The sequence below is a fragment of the Mobula hypostoma genome, chromosome 10 (genome assembly GCF_963921235.1).
Source record: "Mobula hypostoma chromosome 10, sMobHyp1.1, whole genome shotgun sequence".
NCBI classification, from domain to species: domain Eukaryota; kingdom Metazoa; phylum Chordata; class Chondrichthyes; order Myliobatiformes; family Myliobatidae; genus Mobula; species Mobula hypostoma.
Window position 1 is genome coordinate 105,807,628 of NC_086106.1, and position 25,528 is coordinate 105,833,155.

The 25,528-nt window shown below is 40.4% G+C and overlaps 1 protein-coding gene across 2 annotated transcripts in view; it reads left to right on the forward strand.

The window, feature by feature from the left end:
- The window catches only part of LOC134353093 (copper-transporting ATPase 1-like), a 130,515-nt gene that overhangs the window by 58,633 nt on the left and 46,354 nt on the right, over positions 1-25,528 (forward strand). For both annotated transcript variants that reach the window (XM_063060987.1, XM_063060986.1), the window contains exons 6-13: positions 3,710-3,873; positions 5,159-5,320; positions 8,355-8,431; positions 11,944-12,166; positions 14,404-14,637; positions 18,684-18,775; positions 19,269-19,396; positions 20,416-20,570. In XM_063060987.1, coding sequence (XP_062917057.1) covers positions 3,710-3,873; positions 5,159-5,320; positions 8,355-8,431; positions 11,944-12,166; positions 14,404-14,637; positions 18,684-18,775; positions 19,269-19,396; positions 20,416-20,570 — 1,235 coding nt within the window. The remainder of the gene's footprint in view (positions 1-3,709; positions 3,874-5,158; positions 5,321-8,354; positions 8,432-11,943; positions 12,167-14,403; positions 14,638-18,683; positions 18,776-19,268; positions 19,397-20,415; positions 20,571-25,528) is intronic.

Sequence of the window (25,528 nt, forward strand, 5' to 3'; positions counted from 1 at the left end):
CCTCTCCACCTATCTTCATATTGTTTGCAAACTTGGCCACAAAGCTATGAATTCCGTCATCCAAATCATTGACATATAACTTAAAAAGAAGCGGTCCCAACCCAGACCCCTCTGGAACACCACTAGTCACCGGCAGCCAACCAGAAAAGGCTCCCTTTTATTCCCGCTCTTGGCCTCCTGCCAATGCTTTATTCATGCTAGTATCTTTCCTGTAATACCTTGGGCTCTTAATTTGTTAAGCATTCTCAGGTTAAGGAAACCATGCAGACTATGGCCTGTTTTATCATGAGACTCCAAATACACTGAAACTACATCCTGAACAATTGACTCCAACATCTTCCCAACCATGGAGGTCAGACTAAGTAGCTTATAATTTCCTTTCTTCTGCCTCTCTCCTTTCTGGAAGAGAAGACTGAAATTTGCTATTTTCCATTCTCCAGGAACTATGCCAGAATCAATTGATTCATTATGGGCTGAATGGCTTAATTCTGCTCCTATGTCTTATGGTCTAAAGATCATTACTAATGCCTCCACTATCTCTTCAGCCACCTTTTTCAGAACCCTGAGGTGTATACCATCTGGTCTAGGTGGCTTATCTACCTTCAGACCTTTCAGTTTCCCAAGAAGGCCCTCCCTAGTAATGACAACCTCACACACATCTGCTCCCTGACACTCTTGAACTTGCAGCTTTCTGCTCATAAAGACTTATGCAAAATACTTACTTGTTTCATCCCTATTTCCTTGTCCCCCATTACTTCCTCTCCAGCATCATTTTACAGTGGACCGATATCTACTCTCACCTCTCTTTTACACTTTATGTATCTGAAGAAACATTTGGTATTCTCTTTAATATTATTGGCTAGCTTAACTTCATATTCCATCTTTTCTTTCTTTATAACTTTTTAGTTGCCTTCTGTTTGCTTATAAAAGCTTCCCAATCCTCTAACTTCCTACTAATTTTTGCTTCATTATATACCCCCTTTTTGGCTTTCATGTTGGCTTTGACTTGACTTGATGTCTTGTCAGCCACAGCTGTGTCATCCTGCCTTTAGAATGCTACTTCTTCTTTGAGATGTGTATATCCTACGGCTTCCAAATTGCTTCCAGAAGTTCAGCCATTGTTGCTGTGCTGTCAGTCCTGCCAGTGTTCTTTTCCAATCAATCTCTCATTCCTCTGCAATTCCCTGTAAGTCACTAACTCAGTGATCTAGACTATTCATCCAATGAACATGTGTTCAATCACACCGTGACAATCTGGGAATATAATGTCATTTTAAAATTAGAGGCGGTGCTGTAGCGTAGTGGTTAGCACACTGTTTTGCAATACCAGTGACCTATGTTCATTTCCTGCTGGTGCCTGCAAGGAGCTATAAATTCGCTCTATGACCATGTTGGTTTCCTCCAGATACAACAGTTTCCTCCCACAGTCCAAAGATGTACCAGGTGGTAGGTTAATTGGTCTGTTTAAATTGGCCTGTGCTTAGGCTTGGATTAAATTGGAGGATTGCTGGGCAGCGCCGTTTGAAGTGCCGGAAGGCCCTGTTCCTTGCTGTATTTCAAAAAACAAATATTCTGAAGATTGGTACTAATATTGTGAAATTGTCAACATTTGTAAAGAAAAGTCCATTGTTCACATTTTTCCCTCAGGGAAATAGTTCAACAACATGCTTGACTTAATTCTGAAGTGGCTTGTTAGTCATTAAAACTATTCAACAAAAAAATCAAAGCAGACTTCTTTTGTTACTTAGAGATAAGTATTGAACACCACTTTTGCCAGTGACACATATTTAAAATTAAGTTCTTTTGAAAGCTATGTTGAAATCACAGTATCTAATTTACAAATAACCCGCCTTCACAAATATGCAGGTGACCTTCCTGTGGACCAAGAACATAGAACATAGATGAGTACAGCACAGGAACAGGCCGTTTGGCCCACAGTGTTGTGCTGAACCAGCTACAAAGCAAATCAAAAACTCCCCAACACTAATCCCTGCTACCTATACCATGTCCATATCCCTCCATCTTCCTTACAAACATGTGCCTATCCAAATATATCTTAAAAGCCTGTAACAATTTGCCTCTGCCACTATACCAGGCTGTGTATTCCAGACATCCATGACTCTCTGAGTAAAAAATTTACCCCTCACATCCCCCTTGAACCTATCCCCTCTCATCTTATGTATGCCCTCTGGTATTGAAAATTTCAGCCGTGGGAAACAGATACTCTGTCCATCTATCTATGCCTCTCATAGTCTTAGAAACAATCCAGAGAAAGCAATCCAAGTTTATCCAGCTTCCGCTTCCGGGACACGGTACTGGAGCATAAAAGCCAGGACCAACAGGCTCTGGGACAGCTTCTTCCACCAGGCCATCAGACTGATAAACTCATGCTGATACAACTGTACTTCTATGTTATATTGACTATCCTGTTGTACATACTATTAGTTATAAATTACTATCAATTGCACATTGCATGTTTAGAGGAAAATGTATCGTAAAGATTTTTACACATCACGTATATGAAGGATGTAAGTAATAAAGTCAGTTCAATTCACATGATAGCACATGCCCTCTAAACCGGGCAGCCTCCTGGTAAACTCTTCTGCATCCTCTCCAAAGCCTCAACATCCTTCCTGTAATGGGGTGACCAGAACTAGACACAATGTTCCTGGAGTGGTTTTACCAGTGTTGCAACATAACCTCCTGACTTTTGAACTCAATGCAAGCAAGCATTCCATAAAGCTTCTTAGCCACCTTATTGACCTGTGCAGTCACTTTTAAGGAGCTATGAACTTGGATCCCAAGATCTCTCTGCTCAGCAACACTGTTTAGAATCTAGCCCTTAACAGTGTACTGTCTCCTTACGTTTGCCCTACTAAGGTGCAACACCTCACAATTATCTGGGTTAAATTCTATCTCCTATTTCTCTGCCCATATTTGCAACTGATCTATGTCACACCATATTCTTTGCCTGGCTTCAACATTATCCACACCTCCACCAATCTTGGTATCATCAGCAAATTTACTAACCCACCCAGTTACATTTTCGTCCTGGTCATTTATATACATCACAAACGGCGAGGTCCCAGCGCAACTTCACTAATTACAGACCACTAGCTCAAATAAGTCCTTTTAACCACTACCATCTGTCTTCTATGCACAAGCCAGTTCTGAATCTGAACAACCAATTCATGCACCTTAATCTTCTGGATTAGCTTTCCATGAGGGACTTGAATAGACAACATCCACTACCCTACCCTCATCAATCTCTCTCGTCGCCTTGTTGAAAAGCTCAATCAATTTGACAAAGCACAACCTGCCACGCACAAAGCTATAATGGCTCTCCGTAATTAGGCAATGGTTCCCAAATGTTCATATATGCTATATATCCTATGCACGTATATCAAGATCTGGGATGTGGAATTATCTGATATAAATTTTCTTTTTTGGTATGGACTAAACAGCTTATTTATAAGTTATTTGCTTCTGTGATTTATTTGTCTGGCATCAAGTAACTTAACTAAAGTTGGCTTTCTTGACCTCTTGCATCTTTCTTAGAGGCCTCAGTTATAAACTCCCTGGTGTTAAATTCATGTTTCGAAGTCAATGTTTTGACGGTGGTATTGTCCATTTTGAAGTTACTTTTGAAATCCACAAGTCCATACAGCATCTTGACTGACTTTCATTTTGCACTTTTGTTCCTTACAAGGTATATATTCTGTGCTGGTTGCTTTAATGGCTGGGAAAGCAGAAGTGAGGTACAACCCAGCCGTCATAAACCCCCCAGACATCGCTGAGTTAATAAAGGAATTGGGGTTTGGTGCTTCTGTGCTGGAGGACAGTGATGGATCAAATGGTCATTTGGAACTAGTTGTGAGTATTCGGTTCAAATATTGGGAAAAAAATTCCTAAGTAAATTCTCTGATGTAGTAAGACATGACTGCTACCAGCCTTGCTGTGTTTCATCTTGAGAAGTACAGTAATCGTGGGCAGGGACTATTTTTTTTCCAAGATGGTGCCAAACTGCTGCCTCTATTGAGACTGTGGCTCTGACTTAGTTGTTTATTAAATCTTTAGGAATGGTTTTGTGGACAGAGAGCAGAGTTAGGAGTCAAGTCAGGGTTTAGGAACAGTGACTTGTGGAAATTAGAGATTGGATTAAGATTTAGGGACAGGGATGTGGAGGAATTAGAGGTCAGATCTCTGCTCCGTGTTTTGTGTTTGAAATCCAGTGATGTGGATGGGTGATGAAGGACACCTGCAATCCGGGCTCCTGCTCCGTGTTCAAAGTCCAACAATGTCGATGGGTGATAAAAGTCATCCACAGTTCAGGCCTTCGCTCTGTGTTCGAAAGCCAATGATACGGTTAAGTGACAAAGGACATCTGCAATCCAGGCTTCAACCAGGAGCCCAGTTCAGCAGGAGGCACAAGGGCAGATTAGTTTGGACGTCTTGAGTTTGAGCCTGGAGTTCGGGGTCCTGTCATCGGCTAGTCCGGGGGTCAGTACTGAAGGTAGGAGCCCGACAGTCATTCGGGTTGAAGCCTGATGGCCGTAGCCTGGAAACTGGAAGCTGGGGGCTTGTACTGGAGTTGGGGGACTGGACTGTCCATGTCTGTACGTGAGTGGGAGTAAGGAAAGGAGCCTGTTTTACTGTTGTCGTTTTGTTGCTTGTTGTGTTCTATGTTGTCCAGCCAAGCATCGTGGGCATGCCAGAAGGTGTGGCAATACTTGCAAATCCCTAAACTGTGATGGTTGTTAACACGAATGACGCATTTCCCTGTATGTTTCGATGTACATATGATAAACACATTGGTAAAATTTTGGATCTGAAGGAGCTGTTACATCATGTTTCATTTGAATAATTAAACTTTCAAGCTAAATATTAAGTTGGTTCTGGAGATATATTGCTTCAGTTTTTTGTTGAATGAGTTTGCTTGAAGAAAAAAAAAGCTCATAATATTTTCTCTCCGTCACCTACCACTACTCCACTCACTTCCTTGATGTATAAAAATATCATAGTTGCAGTGCCATGGGTGCTGACTGTAGTCTAGAAATAAGCACCATTAGAATGGCATGGGTTTGGTTTGAAGAAAACATTTAAAATTTTACTCCTAAATACTAACTTAACCAAGTCTTTTTTAAAATTTTCTATCTAGGTGCGAGGAATGACCTGTGCTTCATGTGTTCATAATATTGAATCAACACTCATGAAAACCAAAGGTATTTTGTATACATCAGTAGCCCTGGCGACTAATAAAGCTCATGTTAAGTTTGATCCTGAGTGTATCGGACCTCGCGATATCATAAAAATTATAGAGGTGAATTTTTATTTTTTATTATCTTGTGCTACATTTGAATCTACTTTATTTATATTTTATAGCTGAGTTTATAATGTTTGTCTCTTGATTATGCTGTGGTATAGATTAGAAATTTCCCAATTATACTTCTGTTTGGTTGTGTTATCATGGATGAGGAGTGCTTTATAGGCACTCAGGTGGAAAAACTTTTTTATCTGTTCTAACAGAAGTTTGCTAATGATGCTGCACTAGTAGCCCAGAGAGGGGATCATTTTATTCATGGTCATAGTCATACTTTATTAATCCTGGGGGAAATTGGTTTTCGTTACAGTTGCACCATAAATAATTAAATATTAACAAAACCATAAATAATTAAATAGTAATATGTAAATTATGCCAGGAAATAAGTCCAGGACCAGCCTATTGGCTCAGGGTGTCTGACCCTCCAAGGGAGGAGTTGTAAAGTTTGATGGCCACAGGCAGGAATGACTTCCTATGACGCTCTGTGTGTTGCATCTCAGTGGAATGAGTCTCTGGCTGAATGTACTCCTGTGCCCAACCAGTACATTATGTAGTGGATGGGAGACATTGACCAAGATGTCATGCAACTTGGACAGCATCCTCTTTTCAGACACCACCGTCAGAGAGTCCAGTTCCATCCCCACAACATCACTGGCCTTACGAATGAGTTTGTTGATTCTGTTGGTGTCTGCTACCCTCGGCCTGCTGCCCCAGCACACAACAGCAAACATGATCGCCCCGGCCACCACAGACTCGTAGAACATCCGCAGCATCGTCCGGCAGATGTTAAAGGACCTCAGTCTCCTCAGGAAATAGAGACGGCTCTGACCCTTCTTGTAGACAGCCTCAGTGTTCTTTGACCAGTCCAGTTTATTGTCAATTCGTATCCCCAGGTATCTGTAATCCTCCACCATGTCCACACTGACCCCACTGGATGGAAACAGGGGTCGCCGGTACCTTAGCTCTCCTCAGGTCTACCACCAGCTCCTTAGACTTCTTCACATTAAGCTGCAGATAATTCTGCTCACACCATGTGACAAAGTTTCCTACCATAGCCCTGTACTCAGCCTCATCTCCCTTGCTGATGCATCCAACTATGGCAGAGTCATCAGAAAACTTCTGAAGATGACAAGACTCTGTGCAGTAGTTGAAGTCCGAGGTGTAAATGGTGAAGAGAAAGGGAGATGAGACAGTCCCCTGTGGAGCCCCAGTGCTGCTGATCACTCTGTCGGACACACAGTGTTGCAAGCACACGTACTGTGGTCTGCCAGTCAGGTAATCAAGAATCCATGACACCAGGAAAGCATCCACCTGCATCTCTGTCAGCTTCTTCCCCAGCAGAGCAGGGCGGATGGTGTTGAACGCACTGGAGAAGTCAAAAAATGTGATCCTCACAGTGCTTGCTGGCTTGTCCAGGTGGGTATAGACACGGTTCAGCAGGTAGACAATAGCATCCTCAACTCCTAGTCAGGGCTGGTAGGTGAACTGGAGGGGATCTAAGTGTGGCCTGACCATAGGCAGGAGCAGCTCCAGAACAAGTCTCTCCAGGATCTTTATGATGTGGGAGGTCAATACCACCGGTCTGTAGTCATTGAGTTCGCTGGGGCGTGGCGTCTTCAGCACAGGGATGAGGCAGGGTGTCTTCCACAGCACAGGAAACCTCCGGAGCCTCAGGCTCAGGTTGAAGACATGGCGAAGTACTCCACACAGCTGAGGGGCACAGGCTTTGAGCACCCTGGTACTGACACCATCCGGTCCTGCAGCGCTGCTCGCGTTGAGAGGTTTCATCTGTCTTCTCACCTGTTCAGCTGTGAAGCCCACCGTGGTGGTTTCATGTGGGGAAGGGGTATAGTCATGAGAGCAGGCTGGGGGACTGTGAGAAGGAGTAGGAGGGGAGACTGGAATATGTGTTGGTTGGGGGCCAACAACAGATGACTCATGTGGGGGATGGGCAGGGGCCACAATGTCAAATCTGTTAAAGAACAGGTTAAGTTCGTTGGTCCTGTCCACACTGCCTTCAGCTCCTCTGTTGCTAGTTTGCCGGAACCCAGTGATGGTCCTCATCCCACTCCAGACCTTTCTCATGTTGTTCTGCTGGAGTTTCCACTCAAGCTTCCTCCTGTACCTGTCGTTAGCCTCCCTGATCCTGGCTTTCAGGTCCCTCTGTATTGCCCTCAGCTCCTCCCTATTTCCATCTCTAAACACCCTCTTTTTAGCGTTCAGGATGTCTTTAATGTCCTTTGTCACCCATGTTACCCATAAGTGGATGTTGGATCATGACTGCACCTTGTTAAAAAAGCAATTGTTTGAAGTTACTGACAATGTAAACAACTAGCAAATTTCTTTAGAGTAATTGAAAGTCGAAATTACTGCTGATGCTGGAAATCTGCAATAAGAATAGAAAATGATGGTCATGTAACAGGTTAGGCAGAATCTGAACCAGCCTTTGACTTGAAATGGAGTCACAAGAGATTCTGCAGATACTGGAAATCTTGAGCAACACACACAAAATGCTGGAGGAACTCAGCATCTGTGGAGGTGAACTTCTTCAGGACTGTCTGATGGGTTTCTGCCCAAAATGGCAACTGTTTATTTCCCTCCACAGTTGATGCCCGACCAGCTGAGTTCCTCCAACATTTTGTGTGTATTGTTTTGGACCTGAAATGTTAGCTCCATTTCTCTTTCTGTAGGCACTGCTTGAAGTGATGAATGTTTCAAGTACTTCCTGGTTTTATTTTAAATTTCCTGACACAATGGTTGTTGAAGGATGAAGTGTTTTGCCTGTGATCTCAATGCTCCATTAAAAATGGTCACAAACTTTGTTACTCTATTTTCAATATGCTCAATGAAAAGAAAGCTACCAGTTTTAGCTGATTAATGAAACTAATATGGATAAATGATGTACATTAAATAACATGAATGAATTAATATTTTCAACAATGATCAAAGCCCGAGTGGAAATTCTGTTCAAGGATTGTACTAGGATGGTGTAAGCAACAAATAGATCTGAAGAACCCTGAATTTGTTTCTGTAGGGTCTAGGTTATGATGCTTCCCTAGTGAAAAAGGATCGCACTGCAAGTCATTTGGATCATCGTGAAGAAATCAGACGGTAGGGTCCATGTTCAAAATAAATGTGCAGTTAATTAAGAAATGATTTGCGTAGTCTTAAGACTCTTGTCATTTTTTAAATGATTAGATGATTCATAGTAAATTGTACTTTCTAGTTTGTTTCTGATGGATCATGCCCATTGTCTGCCAGTATATTTTAGAGTATCACCGAGCTTGCAGCACCAAAAGAAGCCATTCAACACATTTCATTTGTATCTGCTGTCTGCAATTTAAAACTGATCTCACTCCCTCAAATATTCCTTTGTCCATATCTTCCTTCACACATTTATGAAGTTTTCTCTCAGAATTCAGTGATTTCAACTTCAGCTTATGTATCGAACAAAACATCTAATTTTCCCATGATCATTTTGTAAGTAAATTTCTTCTCTTTGCTTTTGTTAATGATTTAAATCATTAACAAAAACAAAACACCAGCCAGTACCATCACGGACACAATCCTCTCTGCCATCGAGAACGTCACCTCAGATGTGTAAAGACCTAAGGCCATCAGACATAGGAGCAGAATTATTCGGCCCATCAGGTCTGCTCCACCATTCTATCATGGATGATTTATTATCCCTCTCAGCCCCATTCTTTGCCTTCTCGTAACATCTGATGCACTGATTAATCAAGAACCTATGAACCTCCACCTTAAGTATGTCCAATGACTTGGCTTGCACATTGTCTGAGGCAATTAATTCCACAGATTCACCAGCCTCTGGCTAAAGACTTTTTTCCTCATCTCTGTTCTAAATCAATGTCCCTCAATTCTGAGGCTATGGCCTCTGATCCTAGACTCCCCCACTATAGGAAACATCCTCTCCACACCCACTCGTTTTAGGCCTTTCAATATTCAATAGAAACCATAGAAAAACTACAGCACAGCAACAGGCCTTTTGGCCCTTCTTGGCTGTGCCGAACCATTTTCTGCCTAGCCCCACTGACCTGCACACAGACCATATCCCTCCATACACCTCCCATCCATGTATCTGTCCAATTTATTCTTAATGTTAAAAAAGAACCCGCATTTACCACCTCGTCTGGCAGCTCATTCCATACTCCCACCACTCTCTGTGTGAAGAAGCCCCCCCCTAATGTTCCCTTTAAACTTTTCCCCCCTCACCCTTAACCCATGTCCTCTGGTTTTTTTCTCCCCTTGCCTCAGTGGAAAAAGCCTGCTTGCATTCACTCTATCTATACCCATCATAATTTTATATACCTCTATCAAATCTCCCCTCATTCTTCTACGCTCTAGGGAATAAAGTCCTAACCTATTCAACCTTTCTCTGTAACTCAGTTTCTCAAGTCCCGGCAACATCCTTGTAAACCTTCTCTGTACTCTTTCAACCTTATTTATATCCTTCCTGTAATTTGGTGACCAAAACTGAACACAATACTCCAGATTCGGCCTCAACAATGCCTTATACAACCTCATCATAACATTCCAGCTCTTATACTCAGTTTTGGTTGCAATAGGTTGCAATGCGAGCCCCCCTCATTCTTCTAAATTGTGGGTATACTCTATCAGATACTCCTCATACATTAACCTTTTAATTCCTGGGATCATTCTCATGAATCCTCACCAAAGCTAGCACATCTTTTTAGAGATAAGTGGTCCAAAATTGTTCACAATTCTCTACATGCAGTCTGACTAATGCCTTATAAAGCATCAGCATTACACCCTTGTTTTTGTATTCTAGTCCTCTCAAAATGAATGCTAACATTGTATTTGCCTTTCTTACCACCAATTCATCCTGCAAGTTAACCTTTAGGGAATCATGTACGAGGTCACCCAAGTCCTTCTGCACCTCTACGTTCTGAATTTTCTCCCCATTTAGAAAATAGACCATGCCTTTATTCCTTATGCCGAAGTGCATGACCATGCACTTCCCTACATTGTATTCCACCTCCCAATTCTTTGCCCATTCCCCCAATTAAGTCGTTTTGCAGATACCTTCCTTCCTCAGCACTACCTGCCCCTCCACCTATCTTCGTATCATCCGCAAACTTGGCAACAAAGCCATCAATTCCTTCATCCAAATCATTGACATGCAATGTGAAAAGGAGCAATCCTAACACCGACCCCCAACCAGACAAGGCCCCCTTTATTCCGACTCCTTGTTTCTTGCAAGTCAGCAAATCTTCTGTCCATGCTAGTACCTTTCCTGTAATACTATGGGCTCTTATCCTGTTAGGCAGCCTCATGTGCGGCACCTTGTCAAAGGCTTTCTGACGATCCAAGTAAACAACATCCACTGACTCTCCTTTGTCTATCCTGCTTTCTATTTCCTCAAATAATTCCAACAGGCAAGGTTTCCCCTTTAGACAACCATGCTGATTTTGGCCTATTTTATCATGTGCCTCCAAATACCCAGAAACCTCATCCTTAATATTAAACTCTCAACATTGTTTCACCACTGAAGTCAGACTAACTGGCCTGTAATTTCCTTTCTTCTGCCTTCCTCCCTTCTTAAAGAGTGAAGTGACATGCAATTTTGTAGCTCCTTCTTAGTGATAGCAATGACACTCACTTCTGCCCTTTGACACTGTCTCATTTCTGTCATTCTGGTAGTATCTTCCACAGTGAAGTCTGACGCAAAATACTTATTAAGTTAGTCTGCCATTTCTTGTCATCATTACTGCTTCTCCATCATCCAGAGGTCCAATATCCACTCTCGTAACTCTTTTACTCTTTATATAGCTGAAAAAAATCTTTCTGTATCCTCTTTTATATTATTGGGTAGCTTATCTTCATATTTCATCTTTTCTCTCTTTATGGCTTTTACAGTTGCCTTCTGTTGGTTTTTAAAGGCTTCACAATCCAACAGTCATCCAGCTGCAGCTCCAGTTCCTTAACACAGTGTTTAAGGAGCTGCAGCTGGATGCACTTCATGCAGAAATAGTTAACAGGGAGATTGGAGGTCTCCCAAATTTCCTACATCTCACACAAGGAACATACCTCTACCTCTAATCCATTCTCTTGCGCACTAGCTATATACTAATAGAAAAAAATATATTAGAAATTTTCTTTCTTACTTACTTACTTAGAACCTCTTGAGATCAATTAAACTAAGCAATCCGGAATATTTTCCCCACCATGGTTACTAAGTACTGTTGTATCAAGGTGAACAGTTGAGGTGACATGCTAAGTAATCACTTGTGCTGCACCAAATCAGTCATACCTGTTTTCCTTGTGATTTAAGAATCAATCAGTGTTAATTTGCATCATAGCAGCACTGCAATGCTAATCAATTGTATGTCTTTAGAAATCAATAAAGTGAAAATGAAGGAAGAATATTGTGAGCATTGGATTGAAATTAACTTTTTTCTTAATGTACAGTCATTAAAATTGATTATATGTTATTGATCATGTCCTCGTCACTAAATTAGGATATTTCACCAAATTCTTCACAACTGTTTTCCTTTTCCCTTTTAAAGGCTGTATCTATTTTAATGATCTGCTAGTGATTGAGGTTTTCATTGTGATTTCTCCCCCGCCCCTCCCCTCCGCAGATGGAAGAGATCATTTCTCATCAGTTTGTTTTTCTGCATTCCCGTGATGGTCATGATGATTTACATGATGGTTGCAGATCATGCATTCTTCAAGAGCCATCAGAATGGCTCAACTACTGATGAGTTTGAACAACACCATGCCTCAATGTTTCTGGAACAGCAGCTCCTTCCAGGGCTCTCCATTATGAATTTGCTGTCTTTCGTTCTCTGTTTTCCAGTTCAGGTGTGTATTCTTGTCTAACAGAGGTGTGCTGAATTTAGTTTTTACTGCTTAGACTGCAAAGACTATGGAAAAGAGTCATACAGCTCAACCTTTCCTTGTGTAATTTGGATAGCACCATCAATAGCCAATTTAAAACTGAGTACAGTCGGCCCTCCTTATCCGCGAGGGATTGGTTCCGGGACCCCTCGCGGATACCAAAAAAACGCGGATGCTCAAGTTCCTTATTCAACCTGTCTCAATGCGGTGGATCTTAGGACCCAGCGGAACCCCGGACCTTATTTAACCTGTCTCAGTACGGTGGGCATTAGGACCCGGTGGCGAAGCTCTGAATCTGCAGTGTTTCTGTTCCCGAAAATAATCACGATCGCGATTTAAAATAAAATGGAAATAATAAAGCGATCAGAAAGAGGTGAAATGACATCGGTCATTGGAAAAGCGTTAGGCTACAGTCGGTCAATGATCGGAACAACTTTAAAGGATAAAATGAGAAAGGCCCTGCCCGATTAAAGCAACAATTATTACGCAGCAACGCAGTGGTTTAATTATTGGGTTTGGGGGTTTTGGGTTTTTGATCCTGCACATCAACCCGGCAGGGATGGACAATACGCTCAGCAGCGATCTGTCACTCGGGAACTATCTGTCACTGGATCGAACTCGGGAACTTCCGTTCTCGAGCCCGGCACTGAAACATAAGTTTTAAGTATTTTATATGCATAGAAAGGTGAAATATATACTATATACTAAGACAAACATTTGACTAACTGATGCTAAATAATACCAGATGTACCTGTTCCGACTTACTTAGTAAGAGAACTTCTGGTTTTTTCGAGCCCGATCCATGATAACCTACGCATGTCCTTCCGTATACTTTAAATCATCTCTAGATTACTTATAATACCTAATACAATATAAATGCTATGTAAAATAGTTGTAATACTGCATTGTTTAGGCAATAATGACAAGAAAAAAAAGTCTGTACATGTTCGAACAACAAGTGCTGGAAGAGCACTTCCGGGTTTTCTTAATTTGCGGTTGGTTGAATTCGCGCATGTGGAACTCACGGATAAGGAGGGCCAACTATATGTGAAACTTATTGCTTTTTATTTTACACCTTCCTTGTCTGAAGTTGTTTAATTCTTTATAAAAAGTTTGGTGTTCTTGTTAGGAGGCCATTCAAATTGTACACATCAGAATATTTGAGCTTGGACGAGCTTTAACATCAATGTGTAACAGCCAAAACTTGGAATTTAACTAGAAATCAACATTCTGGTGGAGAATGGGGAGTGCATGTGAGAACAGTTGAAGTTTCACATTAATGGTCTTTTGTTAGAAGTTGGGAGAAAAAAGTAACTCTTTTAACTAGGTACTGAGGCAGGGAAAAGAGGACAAGAAGGAAATTACAAAAGGATTGGTTATGTAGAATGGAAGACAAAAGGTTAAATAAAGGATAATGCAAAGCAAAACTGTGTGCTACAGACCAAGAATCTAAATGTGAACTAATCCAAATTATTTCAAAGGCTGAGCCTGGACTTGTTTCCAAACACAAGTTTTCCTGTGGTAACATTGAATAGCAAGCACTGGTGAAAATTTGATTTTTTTTTATGCGTGTTGGGTGGTCATCTCTGTTTTCACCATTCATCAGTCAAGGTGTGTTAGAATTGATTGTAGAAACCCTAGACTAAATCTAAACTTTCTAATTCTTTGATTTAATTGTCATCAGGAAGCATCCTTTTTATATAAAAATGTATTATTAAAATAGTATATAATTATTTCCTTTCTATATTTGGCATTTTTAAAACCATAATCTTCCGACTGCACATGTGTATTGTTTCCACTGACACTATACTTGGAAAATGCGAAGGCAAATATCTTAGAACTGTGGGATGAGAGGATGACCGTTAATCTAGTCTCTGCCATGGCCAGTATTGCTTTGCTTACCTGATATGTTGCACAGGTATAGCTTTATGTCCACTACATGAAGTGGGCATTGTCAGCAACATTGCTTTTTGGAATAAACATCAATGTGGCCACAACTGTCCTTTCAGCTTTTGTGTACAAGATCAGTGGTACAAGTTTGAAGAACTTGGGAATTCTCCTGAATGTTCTAGCATCACTTTTACTGCTTCACCAAATGTTATGATTGTCGCACACTTCTCTTTGTGGGACTTGGAAATAGCTGAGAATGTTGAATATGTTTTGTTGTTGCCGCATTTTAAAGTTATTTTTGGTTCTTTCAGTTTATAGGAGGGTGGTACTTTTATATCCAAGCATACAAAGCACTGAAACACAAAACTGCCAACATGGATGTACTGATAGTTCTTGCCACAACAGTTGCTTTCTTGTACTCCTGTATTGTGCTGGCTGTTGCCATGATGGAGGAGGCCAAAGTAAATCCAGTTACCTTCTTTGATACACCACCTATGCTGTTTGTCTTCATTGGTTTGGGACGATGGCTTGAGCACATTGCTAAGGTGAGCAAAGTTGTGACTGCAATTTCATTTTAATTCTTTGTCATTTTCCTTTGTCTTGAAACTACTGATTGTGTTTTTGATACCTCTATGCAGTACCATCTTGATGGTCAGTGAGTTGAAGGGCCTGTTTCCTTGCAGAATGACTCCATGACTCTTTGATATTGGTCCCTGGCTTGATACTCGTGATAGAGTGAGGGGGGATTTCTACAACGGAGAACCTGAGGATGAGCTCAAGTAGGCTTATCACACGTGTTGATTCATTTAACGCTTACTGGAGACCCAGTGAGGTGGATATATCTATCAGGACCTGGCAAATTTGCTCATTGGTGACGCTGCTGAACTAAGTCTTGTTGAAAGTTCAAGTCCCCTAGTCAGGGGGTATTCTGTGCTCTTTGAATTTCCAGTGCTCTTTCGTAATGCTGTTTATCATTGACAGGCACTGAATAGTTAGCATAAGGAGGGACAGGAAGTGGTATCAGGAGAAGATTTCCTTGTCCAAATTTGGCCTGATGCCATTGGACTGCATGGGGTCTGAAGCTAGTGTTGAGGGCTCCCAGGGTTCTAGCTGTCTGTATGCCATAGCACTGCATCACTGGCCTTGTTCTGCTGACAGGATACAACATACTCACGATACAAAAGTTGGGCACGTCTCTATGGTTTGACTGTGAGTAGAATCATAAGAGCTTATAAACACAAGAGATTCTGCAAATCCTGGAAATTCAGAGTAACACTTACAAAATGCTAGAGGAACTAAGTATGTCAGACAACATCTATGGAAATGAATAAATAATCGATGTTTTGGGCCATGACCCTTCCTCAGGACTGGAAAGAAAGTGGGGGGGGGGGGGAGAAAAGCCAGAATAAGGTGGTTGGGAGAGGGGACAGAGTACAAGCTAGAAGGCGATAGGTGAAGCCAAGTGGGTGGGGGAGGGAGGGGTGAAGCAAGCTGAGATGTGGTAAGTAATATTAGGTGGCATTAGAACTTACATCAGGTTACTGCCTGACCACCTTTCCCAATTAGACTGTAGCCCCTAGATGTTTGTGAGAAGGACTTTGTATATTTGACTAGTCTGTGGCAATGCTGTGTTCAAATTTGATTCTTAGGTCAACTAGTCTAGTTGGTTTTTTGGTTTTTTTCCTGTTTCAGTGAAGATAATGGTATAACTAAGTTATTTTAGAGGGCTTATACCACATTGGTGGGTTTGGACTCATGTCTAGGACTGATTGGATAAAGATGGTAAATTTGAAAAACAAATAGATTTTTACAATAATCTGGCAGTTATTTTGGCCATCATTATGAAAGCTTAGTTTTCTGTTAAATGCCAGATTATTAAGTGAATTTAAGTGTAGGATTTCAGTTTTGGTAATTGGACTATTAATCCAGGTCTCTAAACTTAATGACCAAACGCTCTTGTCACTGTCACAACCATGATCAGACAGTCTGACTTGGCCATTGAATTGTAAGACCTTCTCCTTCAGTGTTTTTTCTCAGCAGACAAGGATTTTTACGAGTTTGTGTTCTGAGTTTCAGAAAATGTAGCTGGACAGAAATGACTTTCACTCAGCTGTGACAACTCCCTGTGTGGTTCCAACACTGGAATATTAAATATCTAAATTAATCTGTCTTTGGGTATAAGATGCCCTTGTATGCAATTTCACATGAAGGAATAAATGAGTAGATTAATCCAAGGTCACTAATTGTACATGATCTGTGAAACGAACTGAAATAAATTTCTTTGTATGTCAAACTGCATTCAGAACTCCAGTCAAAACAAATTAGGAAAAAATGTTATTTTTGAAATTAGGCCTTCTCCTTCAAATAATGCAAGAAGTTTCTGTACCTGCAATAACTCTGCCACACCTTCTGACACAGCAGATTAACAACGGAACAGAGTGAGAGACCTGAAATTCATCCACCGCTTCAGAGCCACTCCCTGTATTGCAACAATGTTATTGTATTGCAATCCACCCACAAACGTTTCGTTTACTGTGCACATTCTCTTTTTAATTTTGAGATTGCGAAAAAATGTCTAATGATTAACTAGCAACACAATTAAATTTAATGTAAGTAGGTATGTTTGTCTTGATCTGATCTATGATTGTGTGCCACATGCCCACTTACTAAACCTTGCATGGAATTTCTGCAAGAATTCTTTTAAAGGAAGTTGTTAGAACACCTGATAAATAGCATTATCAGCTGGTTATTCTATTTTGACAGGCTTATAGTGAATTTACTGCAAAATATCTGATGTACAATAAGGAACACATGATCCAGAGGTCAAGATCTTTTTGCTCTATTTGATATTTTAATATTGTGAATATATTTAAATATATTAAGTTCAGACTTTAGTTGACTAAAATTGTTTATGTTCTTGTCATTATTTGCATATAACTTGCTCATACTGATTTGCATTTTAAATCCACTGTAAACAAAATTATTTTAAACAGATGAAGCTGAATTTAAGTAAAATATCTTGAGAATTTTTGGACATCCTGTCTTGTTCAGCTGCCCAATTTAATTAATATTGGCTGAATTGTAATGTCATCAGAGTATTTCTTGCTTCACCAGGTAAAGTTATGGTTATGCTGCCACTTTCTGATTGGAAATACTGCAAATCATTAATTATTATAAAATTCCCAATTTATAGAGACTTCTAATTTATTGGGCAGAAGATACAAAAGCCTGAAAGCATATACCACTAGGGTCAAGGGCAACTTCTATTCAGCTGATCAAACTCTTGAACGAACCTGTTGTATGATAAGATGGACATTTGACCTTACAATTTACCACGTTATGATCTTGCACTTTATTGTTTACCTGCACTTTTATCTGTAACTCTTACACTTTATTCCACCTTGTTATTGTTTTACCTTGTTCTACCTCAATGTGCTGCGAAATGATTTGATCTGTATGAACAATATGTGAGATACGCTTTTCACTATATCGTGGTACAGTTGTAAGAAAAAGTTTGTGAACCCTTTGCAATTACCTAATTTTCTGCATTAATTACTCATAAAATGTTGTTTAATCCTCATCTAAGTCATATTGATAGAAAAACACGATCTGTCGAAACTAATAAACACTGAAGATGATACTTTTCATGTATTTATTGAACACATTGTTTAATCATTCGCAGTCCAGGCTGAAAAAGGTATGTGAACCCTTGTATATAATAACTAGCCTCCTTTAAGAACCTCCTTTAGCAGCAATAACCTCCACCAAACATTTACTGTAGCTGCTGATCAGACTTGCACAAATGTGAGGGGGAACTTTAGATCATTCCTCCATACAAAACTGTTTCAGTTTATCAATATTTCTGGTATACCTGGCATGAACAGCCCTCTTCAGGTCATGCCACACCCTCGCAATTGGATTAAGGTCTAGACTCTGATTTGGCCATTCCAAAACACAAATTTTCTTCTTTTTAAACCATTCTGTTCTTGATTTACTCTTGTGTTTCAGATTATTGTCTTGTTGCATCATCCAACTTATATTAAGCTTCAGTTGACAGACCGCTACCGTGACATTCTCCTGTAAAATGTCTAGATACAAGTTTAAGTTCATTGTTCCCCTCACGATTGCAAGCTGTTCAGTCCCTGAGTGTGCAAAACAACCACAAATCATGGAGCTCCTTCCATCATGCTTCACAGTTGAACAGAGACTTTAGCAAGTCCTAGAGATTTCTGCAGGCCTTTTGCTGTTATCTTGGGGTTTTTTCCCACCTCCTTCACTTGACTCCAAATAGCTTTTGTAGAAGGCATTACGCGAGGTTCACATACTTTTTTGAACCTAGACTGTGATTGTTTAAATGGTGTACTCAGTATGGCCGAGAAGAAGTGCAATTGTTTGTGTGTTATTAGTTGAGGGAGGTTGTGCATGTCCATTATTGTGAAGTAGATGAAGATCAGACCACGTTTTATGAGTAACAATACAGAAAACCAGGTAATTGCAAAGGACTTACAAACCTTTTCTTGCAACTATACATGTGACAATAATAAACCAATGGTAATAACAATAAAATGTACCTGCGTTGTTATTATCGCAGGGCAAGACGTCTGAAGCACTTGCAAAGCTCATGTCATTGCAGGCAACTGAGGCAACTATAGTGAAGATAAACGATGATCATTCCATTTTAAGGTATGTGTGCATTCCCAAAAAATAGTGTAGTCGTGTACTTAAATAATCCACACAATATAAACCTGTGCATTTATATTTACCCGTGATCCTTGTGAAATATTTTCCTTGTTTTGTGCGGTGGCACTATAGTTTACCAGTTAGCACAGTACTTTAATGACCCAGCTATCAGCACACCAGTTCAACTTCTGTCAGTTTCTGTAAGCAGTTTGTACATTCTTCCCATAATTGTATGTGTTTCCTCCAGGTTCTTTGGTTTCTTCCCACATTCCAGCTTATGGTTTAGTAAATTGTGGGCATGCTACATTGACACTGGAAGTGTGGTGACACTGGGCTGCCACAACACATCCTCAGCTTGTGTTGGTCACTGATGCAAATTACACATTTCACTGTATGCTTCGATGTCTCTGACAGTTAAAACTAAACCTGAACCTTAATCTTGCTATGTTTGAACAAATTGTAATAACTACCATTTTTTTCCATGATGATTCTGTAGTGAAGAGCAGATTGATGTGGAATTGGTACAGCGAGGAGACATTGTAAAGGTGGTCCCAGGAGGCAAATTCCCTGTGGATGGTAAAGTAATTGAGGGGCATTCAATGGCTGATGAATCTCTGATCACTGGTAAGAAGAAAAAATACTTGGAGTTTGTCAATTAGACATGAAATACAGAAGTATTTAAGTGTTTAGAGTGTGAAGGTAGAACAATTAGTAACAGCTCAAAATGGGTTCTTTAAAAGTTTTGTACTTAAGTTCAACAGTGGCTGAGGAGGTCTGGTGATCTTCGGAGCATTTCTTCCCCTAAAAGGACCTGCTTTTCTTGAAGATCTAGACTGGTTCTTATTTTCTCAGCATTGAGTCCCATGAGGGGATTGAGAATCTATAGAGTCATAGAACACCACAGCATTGAAACAGGCCTTTCATCTCATTCAGCCCATGCTGAACTGTTATTCTGCCTGGTCCCATTCATCCGCACCTGGGCACAGCCCTCCTGTCCGTATATGTACCCAAGCTCCTCTTAAATGCTAATGAGCAATATTGATGTGGCATTGTAAATAGAGCCTGTGTTAAATGGTCACTCATCCTCCATCAATGTCAGCAAGTCTATAGTATTTACAAACAAAATTAAACTACATTTCACAAGTAATTCATACTTTTGATTTCCTTCAATTTGTTTTGTGTTCAGAATTTTAACTTTTTTGAATTTCTGTAGGAAGTCAGGTGGAATAGAAAGAACTAAAGTCAAATCCATCTTCAGTCTTTCCATTGTAGAACTGGTGTACTTGTCCCACTTTGATTAGAGGTTGACGAGTCAACAGAGAATCATTAAGACAAAATAGAGAAATTCATCCCTGTTAATCGTACAACGGTACATACTGCATACCTCATAGGCTATCTATTAAATTCTGTTAACTGAAATACACTAACTGCCATATTGATCTGAAACTTAGTAAAACAAAGTTATAATCTGTTTTTCCTAGATAGGGTACTGTTGGACATGGCTTTCACTGAAAAACTGTAGAGTTAGTTGTTGTTACGTGGGGATCTTTAAATAAGGCTATTGAATTTGGTATTTGGCAATCTGAATGTTTGTAGTACTAATATTTCATTTTGGTCTCACTTCTGTTTTCTGTTGTTACTAGGTGAAGCAATGCCAGTTACTAAAAAGTTGGGAAGCAGTGTCATTGCAGGTTCTATCAATCAGCATGGGTCTTTACTGATTGAAGCTACTCATGTTGGGTCAGAAACTACCCTCTCCCAAATTGTGAAGCTGGTTGAAGAAGCACAAACCTCCAAGGTATAGAATTGTGCATGCTTTTTTTCCCTGTATTATTGGAATTGGGAAAAAATACTGATTATTGCCTGTGGACTCTTTTGTGATTTTGCTTTTCAGCTTCTCTTATTAATTATTTTGTCATTTACTGAAATCCATGGCTTTGTTTTGTCCTAACAAGGCAACATCCTCACATATTAAGGTCAACTTGGAGAAAAATTAAAACATAGTGGATTCCAATTAATTGGGACACATCAGGAGCAGTGCATTTTGCCCAATTAAACAGCTGCCCCAGTTAGCCAAAATTTCATGGAAAAAATTATAAGTAAATTTATTATCAAGGTACATATATGTCACCGTATATAACCCTGAGATTCATTGTCTTGTGGGCATACTCAATAATCCTAGAATAATAACTATAACAGAATCAGTTGAGGACTACACCAACTTTGGTGTTCAACCAGTGTGCGAATACAAAAATAAAGAAATAATAATAATCAGTAAATAAGCAATAAATAGAGAACGAGGTGAAGTCCTTCATAGTAAGACCATAGGTTGTAGAAACAGTTCAGTGATAGAGCAAGTGAAGTTATCCCCTTTAGCTCATGAGCCTGATGGTTGAGGGGTAATAGCTGTTCCTAAACCTGGTGGTATGAGTCCTGAAGTTCCTGTACCACCTTCTTGATGGCAGCGGCAAGAAGAGAGCAAGTTGTGGGTTATGGGGGGTCCCTGACGATGAATGCTGCTTTCCTTCGACAGCGTTTCGTGCAGATGTGCTCAATGGCAGGGAGGGCTTTACTTGTGATGGACAGAGCTGTATCTACTACTTTTTTGTAAGATTTTCCGTCCAAGGGCATTGGTGTTTCCATATGAGGCTGTGATGCAGCCAGTCAATATACTCTCCACCACATATCTATAGAAGTTTGTCAAAGTTTCAGATGCCATGCCGAATCTTTGCAAACTCTTAAGGAAGTAGAGGCGCTGCTGTGCTTTTCTTGTCATTGCACTTATGTGCTGGGCCCAGAACAGGTCCTCTTAAATGAAAAGACCGAGAAATTTAAAGTTACTAACTCTTTCTGCCTCTGATTCTACAATGAGGATTGGCTCATGGACCTCTGGTTTTCTTCTGAAGTTAATAATCAGCTCCTTAGTGTTGCTGACATTGAGTAAGAGGCTGTTGTTATGGCACCATTCAGCCAGATTTTCAGTCTCCCTCCCATATTCTAATTCCTCACCACCTTTGATTTGGCCTATGATAGTGGTGTCGTCAGCAAACTTAATATGGTATTGGGGCCGTGCTTAGCCATGCAGTCATAAGTTTAAATTGAGCCGTGCAGGGACAAAGTGCACAGCCTTGTTGCTGCACCAGTGATGTTGCCAATCCGAATTGACAAGGGTCTGCAAGCAAAGAAACTGATTGCTCAAGGAGATTTAGTTAAAAAGGTATTTTAAAAAAGACAAGCTGCAGTTTAGCTGAGTAACAAATTATGTACTTAAATGAAATTTAAATACATTTAAATAAATTAGAATACTATCGATGTTACTACAGTACCATAAAACAATGTATTATCAACAGAAGAATTCATCCTGTGTACACTCGATGTGTTCCTTTGAGCAACTGTAAATGAACAAAATCAGCACAGACCGCTAGTGTAGAATACGGACTGCCTTTATACAATTCTATCGACGATTGCATCCTCCAAATCTTCACTTTCACTGTAACATTCTAGATGATTCCCAGTACCTTAATTCTTTGTAGTTTTGAACTTGTTGAAGTGGTGAAATCTTTCCATTCTTGTTCTTGGACGTTTCTGGCATACTCAGGCCTGAATGCTTGAAATTGCAGTGAGCAAAACAGTTCTGAATTGTCTCAGTGCTCAGTTCTCGCCAACTCTCAGTAACAAAAATCACTTGAAGCATGGTGTAGTGTTTAATGGCCATGCAAGTGCATATGACTGACATTAATTAGAAACTGTTCTGCAACAGACTCCTGTCTCAACTAAACATCATTGTATCCCAAATTAAAAGGAATCCCATTTTTTAAAAATTTGTTTTTTGTCCTTTAAGCGTTTTCCCAAATAAACATGTACCCCAATTAGCCGATGGCCCAATTAATTTGAATCCACTGTATATAGATTTTTTCCTGAATTTTTGTTTCTTTACAAATTATTTCTGCATCAGTACAGTTATGCCATCTTGTTAGATATGAAATAATTATCAGTGTTGGTCTTTCCATCTATTTGAATACAAGTGTTCAATTTTAAGATCACTTCTGATGTAGAAGAAGTTTGGTAGCCTTGGAACATTAAATAATTGGTACTAAGTTGCTATTGCAATAAACAATTAGTCTGATGGCTCAAGGGTAACCATGACACTTGAAAGCATTGAGCATGTGAGTGTATAATTAAGGTTTTAATGTTCCAGGTTTGATACTACATGCTGAAGCCATATGCCTCCTCATTGTTGATTCAAGGAAATGGCAAACAGAAGCAAAGTGTTCACACAAAATGCTGGAGGAACTCAGCACATCAGCCAGCATCTATGGAAATGAATAGACAGTCAATATTTTGGGCCAAGATCCTTCTTCAGGACTGAGAAGAGAGGAGGAAGATGCCAGAATAAGGTGGGGGAGGGGAAGGAGGCTAGCTGGAAGGTGATGAGTAAAGCCAGGTAGGTGGGAGAGGTCAGAGGGCTGGAGAGAAAGGAATCATAGGAGAAAAGGAAGGAGGAATGTAACAGGCAGGTGAGAAGAGGTAAAAGGTCAGAGTGGAGAATAGAAAAAGGAGGAGAGTGTGTGAAGTTTGTTTATTGGAAGGAGAAGTTGATATTTATGCCATCAGGCTGGAGGCTACCCAGATGAAATACAAGGTATTGTTCCTCCATCCGGAGGGTGGCCACATCTTGGCATAAGAGGAGGCCATGGACCAACATGTGGGAATGGCAGTACTGCTCATGTGCTTCCAAAGAGCTTATTCGGGAACAAATGCTATTCAGCATTGCTTATAGAGTCACACAGCATGGAAGTAGGTTCTTTCACCTACTGAGTCTGCATCTAATTCTGATTTACACTACTCCTGCACTAATCCACGTTCACCAGGAGACATGCTTCCTAAGGCTATCACTCATTTTCTGTGACAGCAGACCAGTCATTCGAATTCCTCCCTCAATGGTTGAGGTGCCATCAGTGTACAGAGCCAGATCTGGGTTCAACAAAGGCACTTCTTTATGATAATTGGCAAGTTTTTGTTCTTGCACAGTCATGATCATCATAGTCTTCAACTTCTGACCATGGTGTATATAACAGTCTGATTTTTGCACTGCTATTGCAAACGAAGGCTACAGAGCCAGGCCTAGTCGTTTATGCAACTCTGACACATCTCCATTACAGCTGTTATTGTAGCTTGAAATTGTGCTGTCTGATCAACATTTTCCTTCCCTTGTGAGGTAGGGAGTTGAACTTGCCGTTGAGGTTGTGGTTGTTCTGGTGAAGTTGGCTTCTTATGCCAACAAGATCTAGCCCACTGTCCTCTTCTACCATATAATTTACATATCCAATTCCACTTGTTCTGTTGGTTGCAGATGGAGACTGTGCCCACCTGTACTGATCTTATATGGACATCGATATCCTGCTCAACTTTTTTGGCAGCTTGTACCAGTTCACTGTAGGAAACGTCAGTTTCACTCCAATTTGCTTTCGATAGTTTCATCATTTTAGCAACATTTGGTTTCAAGCCATCCATGAAAGTCGACTTGAGAGGGCTATATATAGCTTCTTTGATATTATCTTCATTTATTGCTGGGACTCCTCAGTAACTAGGTCAAACTGTCCTGTAGTGGTCTTCATATTCAGAAATATCCTCTGAAGGCTTTTGTTTGCAATTAACTTCCAAACAATCTGGTTTGGGGCTTGTCCTTCCAACTATGCCTTAATTGCTTCCCAACCAGCTGTTAAACCAATTTAGTTTACCCTCTCTTATACTATATCTTCAACTTGCTGTATCAACTGGTTTATTTGCTGAGTTGTTAGCATGGTAGCTAAAATTTGAATGCCATCAGATGGATGCAATTCTTGATTTGTTGGAGTTAAGCCCAAATCTTCGAGTTTCCTTTTTTAGGATGTGAAACTTCCTTGGACCATTTGCCAATTTTTTTTTCCAGATCTGTGCTTAGTTCTGGTCACCTCACTACAGGAGGTATGTGGAAACCATAGAAAGGGTTGCAGAGGAGATTTACAAGGATGTTGCCTGGATTGGGGACCATGCCTTATGAGATTAGGTTGGAGTGAACTCGGCCTTTTCTCCTTGGAACGACGGAGGATGAGAGGTGACCTGATAGAGGTGTAGAAGATGATGAGGGGCATTGATCATGTGGATAGTCAGAGGCTTTTTCCCAGGGCTGAGATGGCTAGCATGAGAGGGCACAGTTTTAAGGTGCTGGGAAGTAGGTACAGAGGAGATTCAGGGGTAAGTTTTTTACACAGAGAATTGTAAGTGTGTGGAATGGGCTGCCGGCAACGGTGGTGGAGGTGGATACAATAGGGTCTTTTAAGAGACTCCTGGATAGGTACATGGAGCTTAGAAAAATAGAGGCTATGGGTAACCCTAGGTAATTTCTAAGGTAATGACATATTCAGCACAGCTTTGTGGGCTGAAGGGCCTGTATTGTGCTGTAGATTTTCTGTGTTTCTATCTGGTGGCTGATGATAAGCCTTCTGTTTCCTTTCATATCTTCCATCGTCAGTCCTGTCTGTTTGCACTCTCGTGTCTTTTATTGGGGCAAGTATTGCCAAAGCTGCCAGACCAGTGACGTCATCTTGACTTCCGGTCAAGATGACACCAGCGTACAAAGCTCCTTCAGTCAACATCTAGATAGCTCATAAAAATGGCTTTTTTACTTTTTTTTTTGTCTGTTTTTCACTTTAAATGTGTTTCTGGGACTGTTTGAGCCTGCAATTTACAGTTTGGAGATTGAGTGATCCAGCG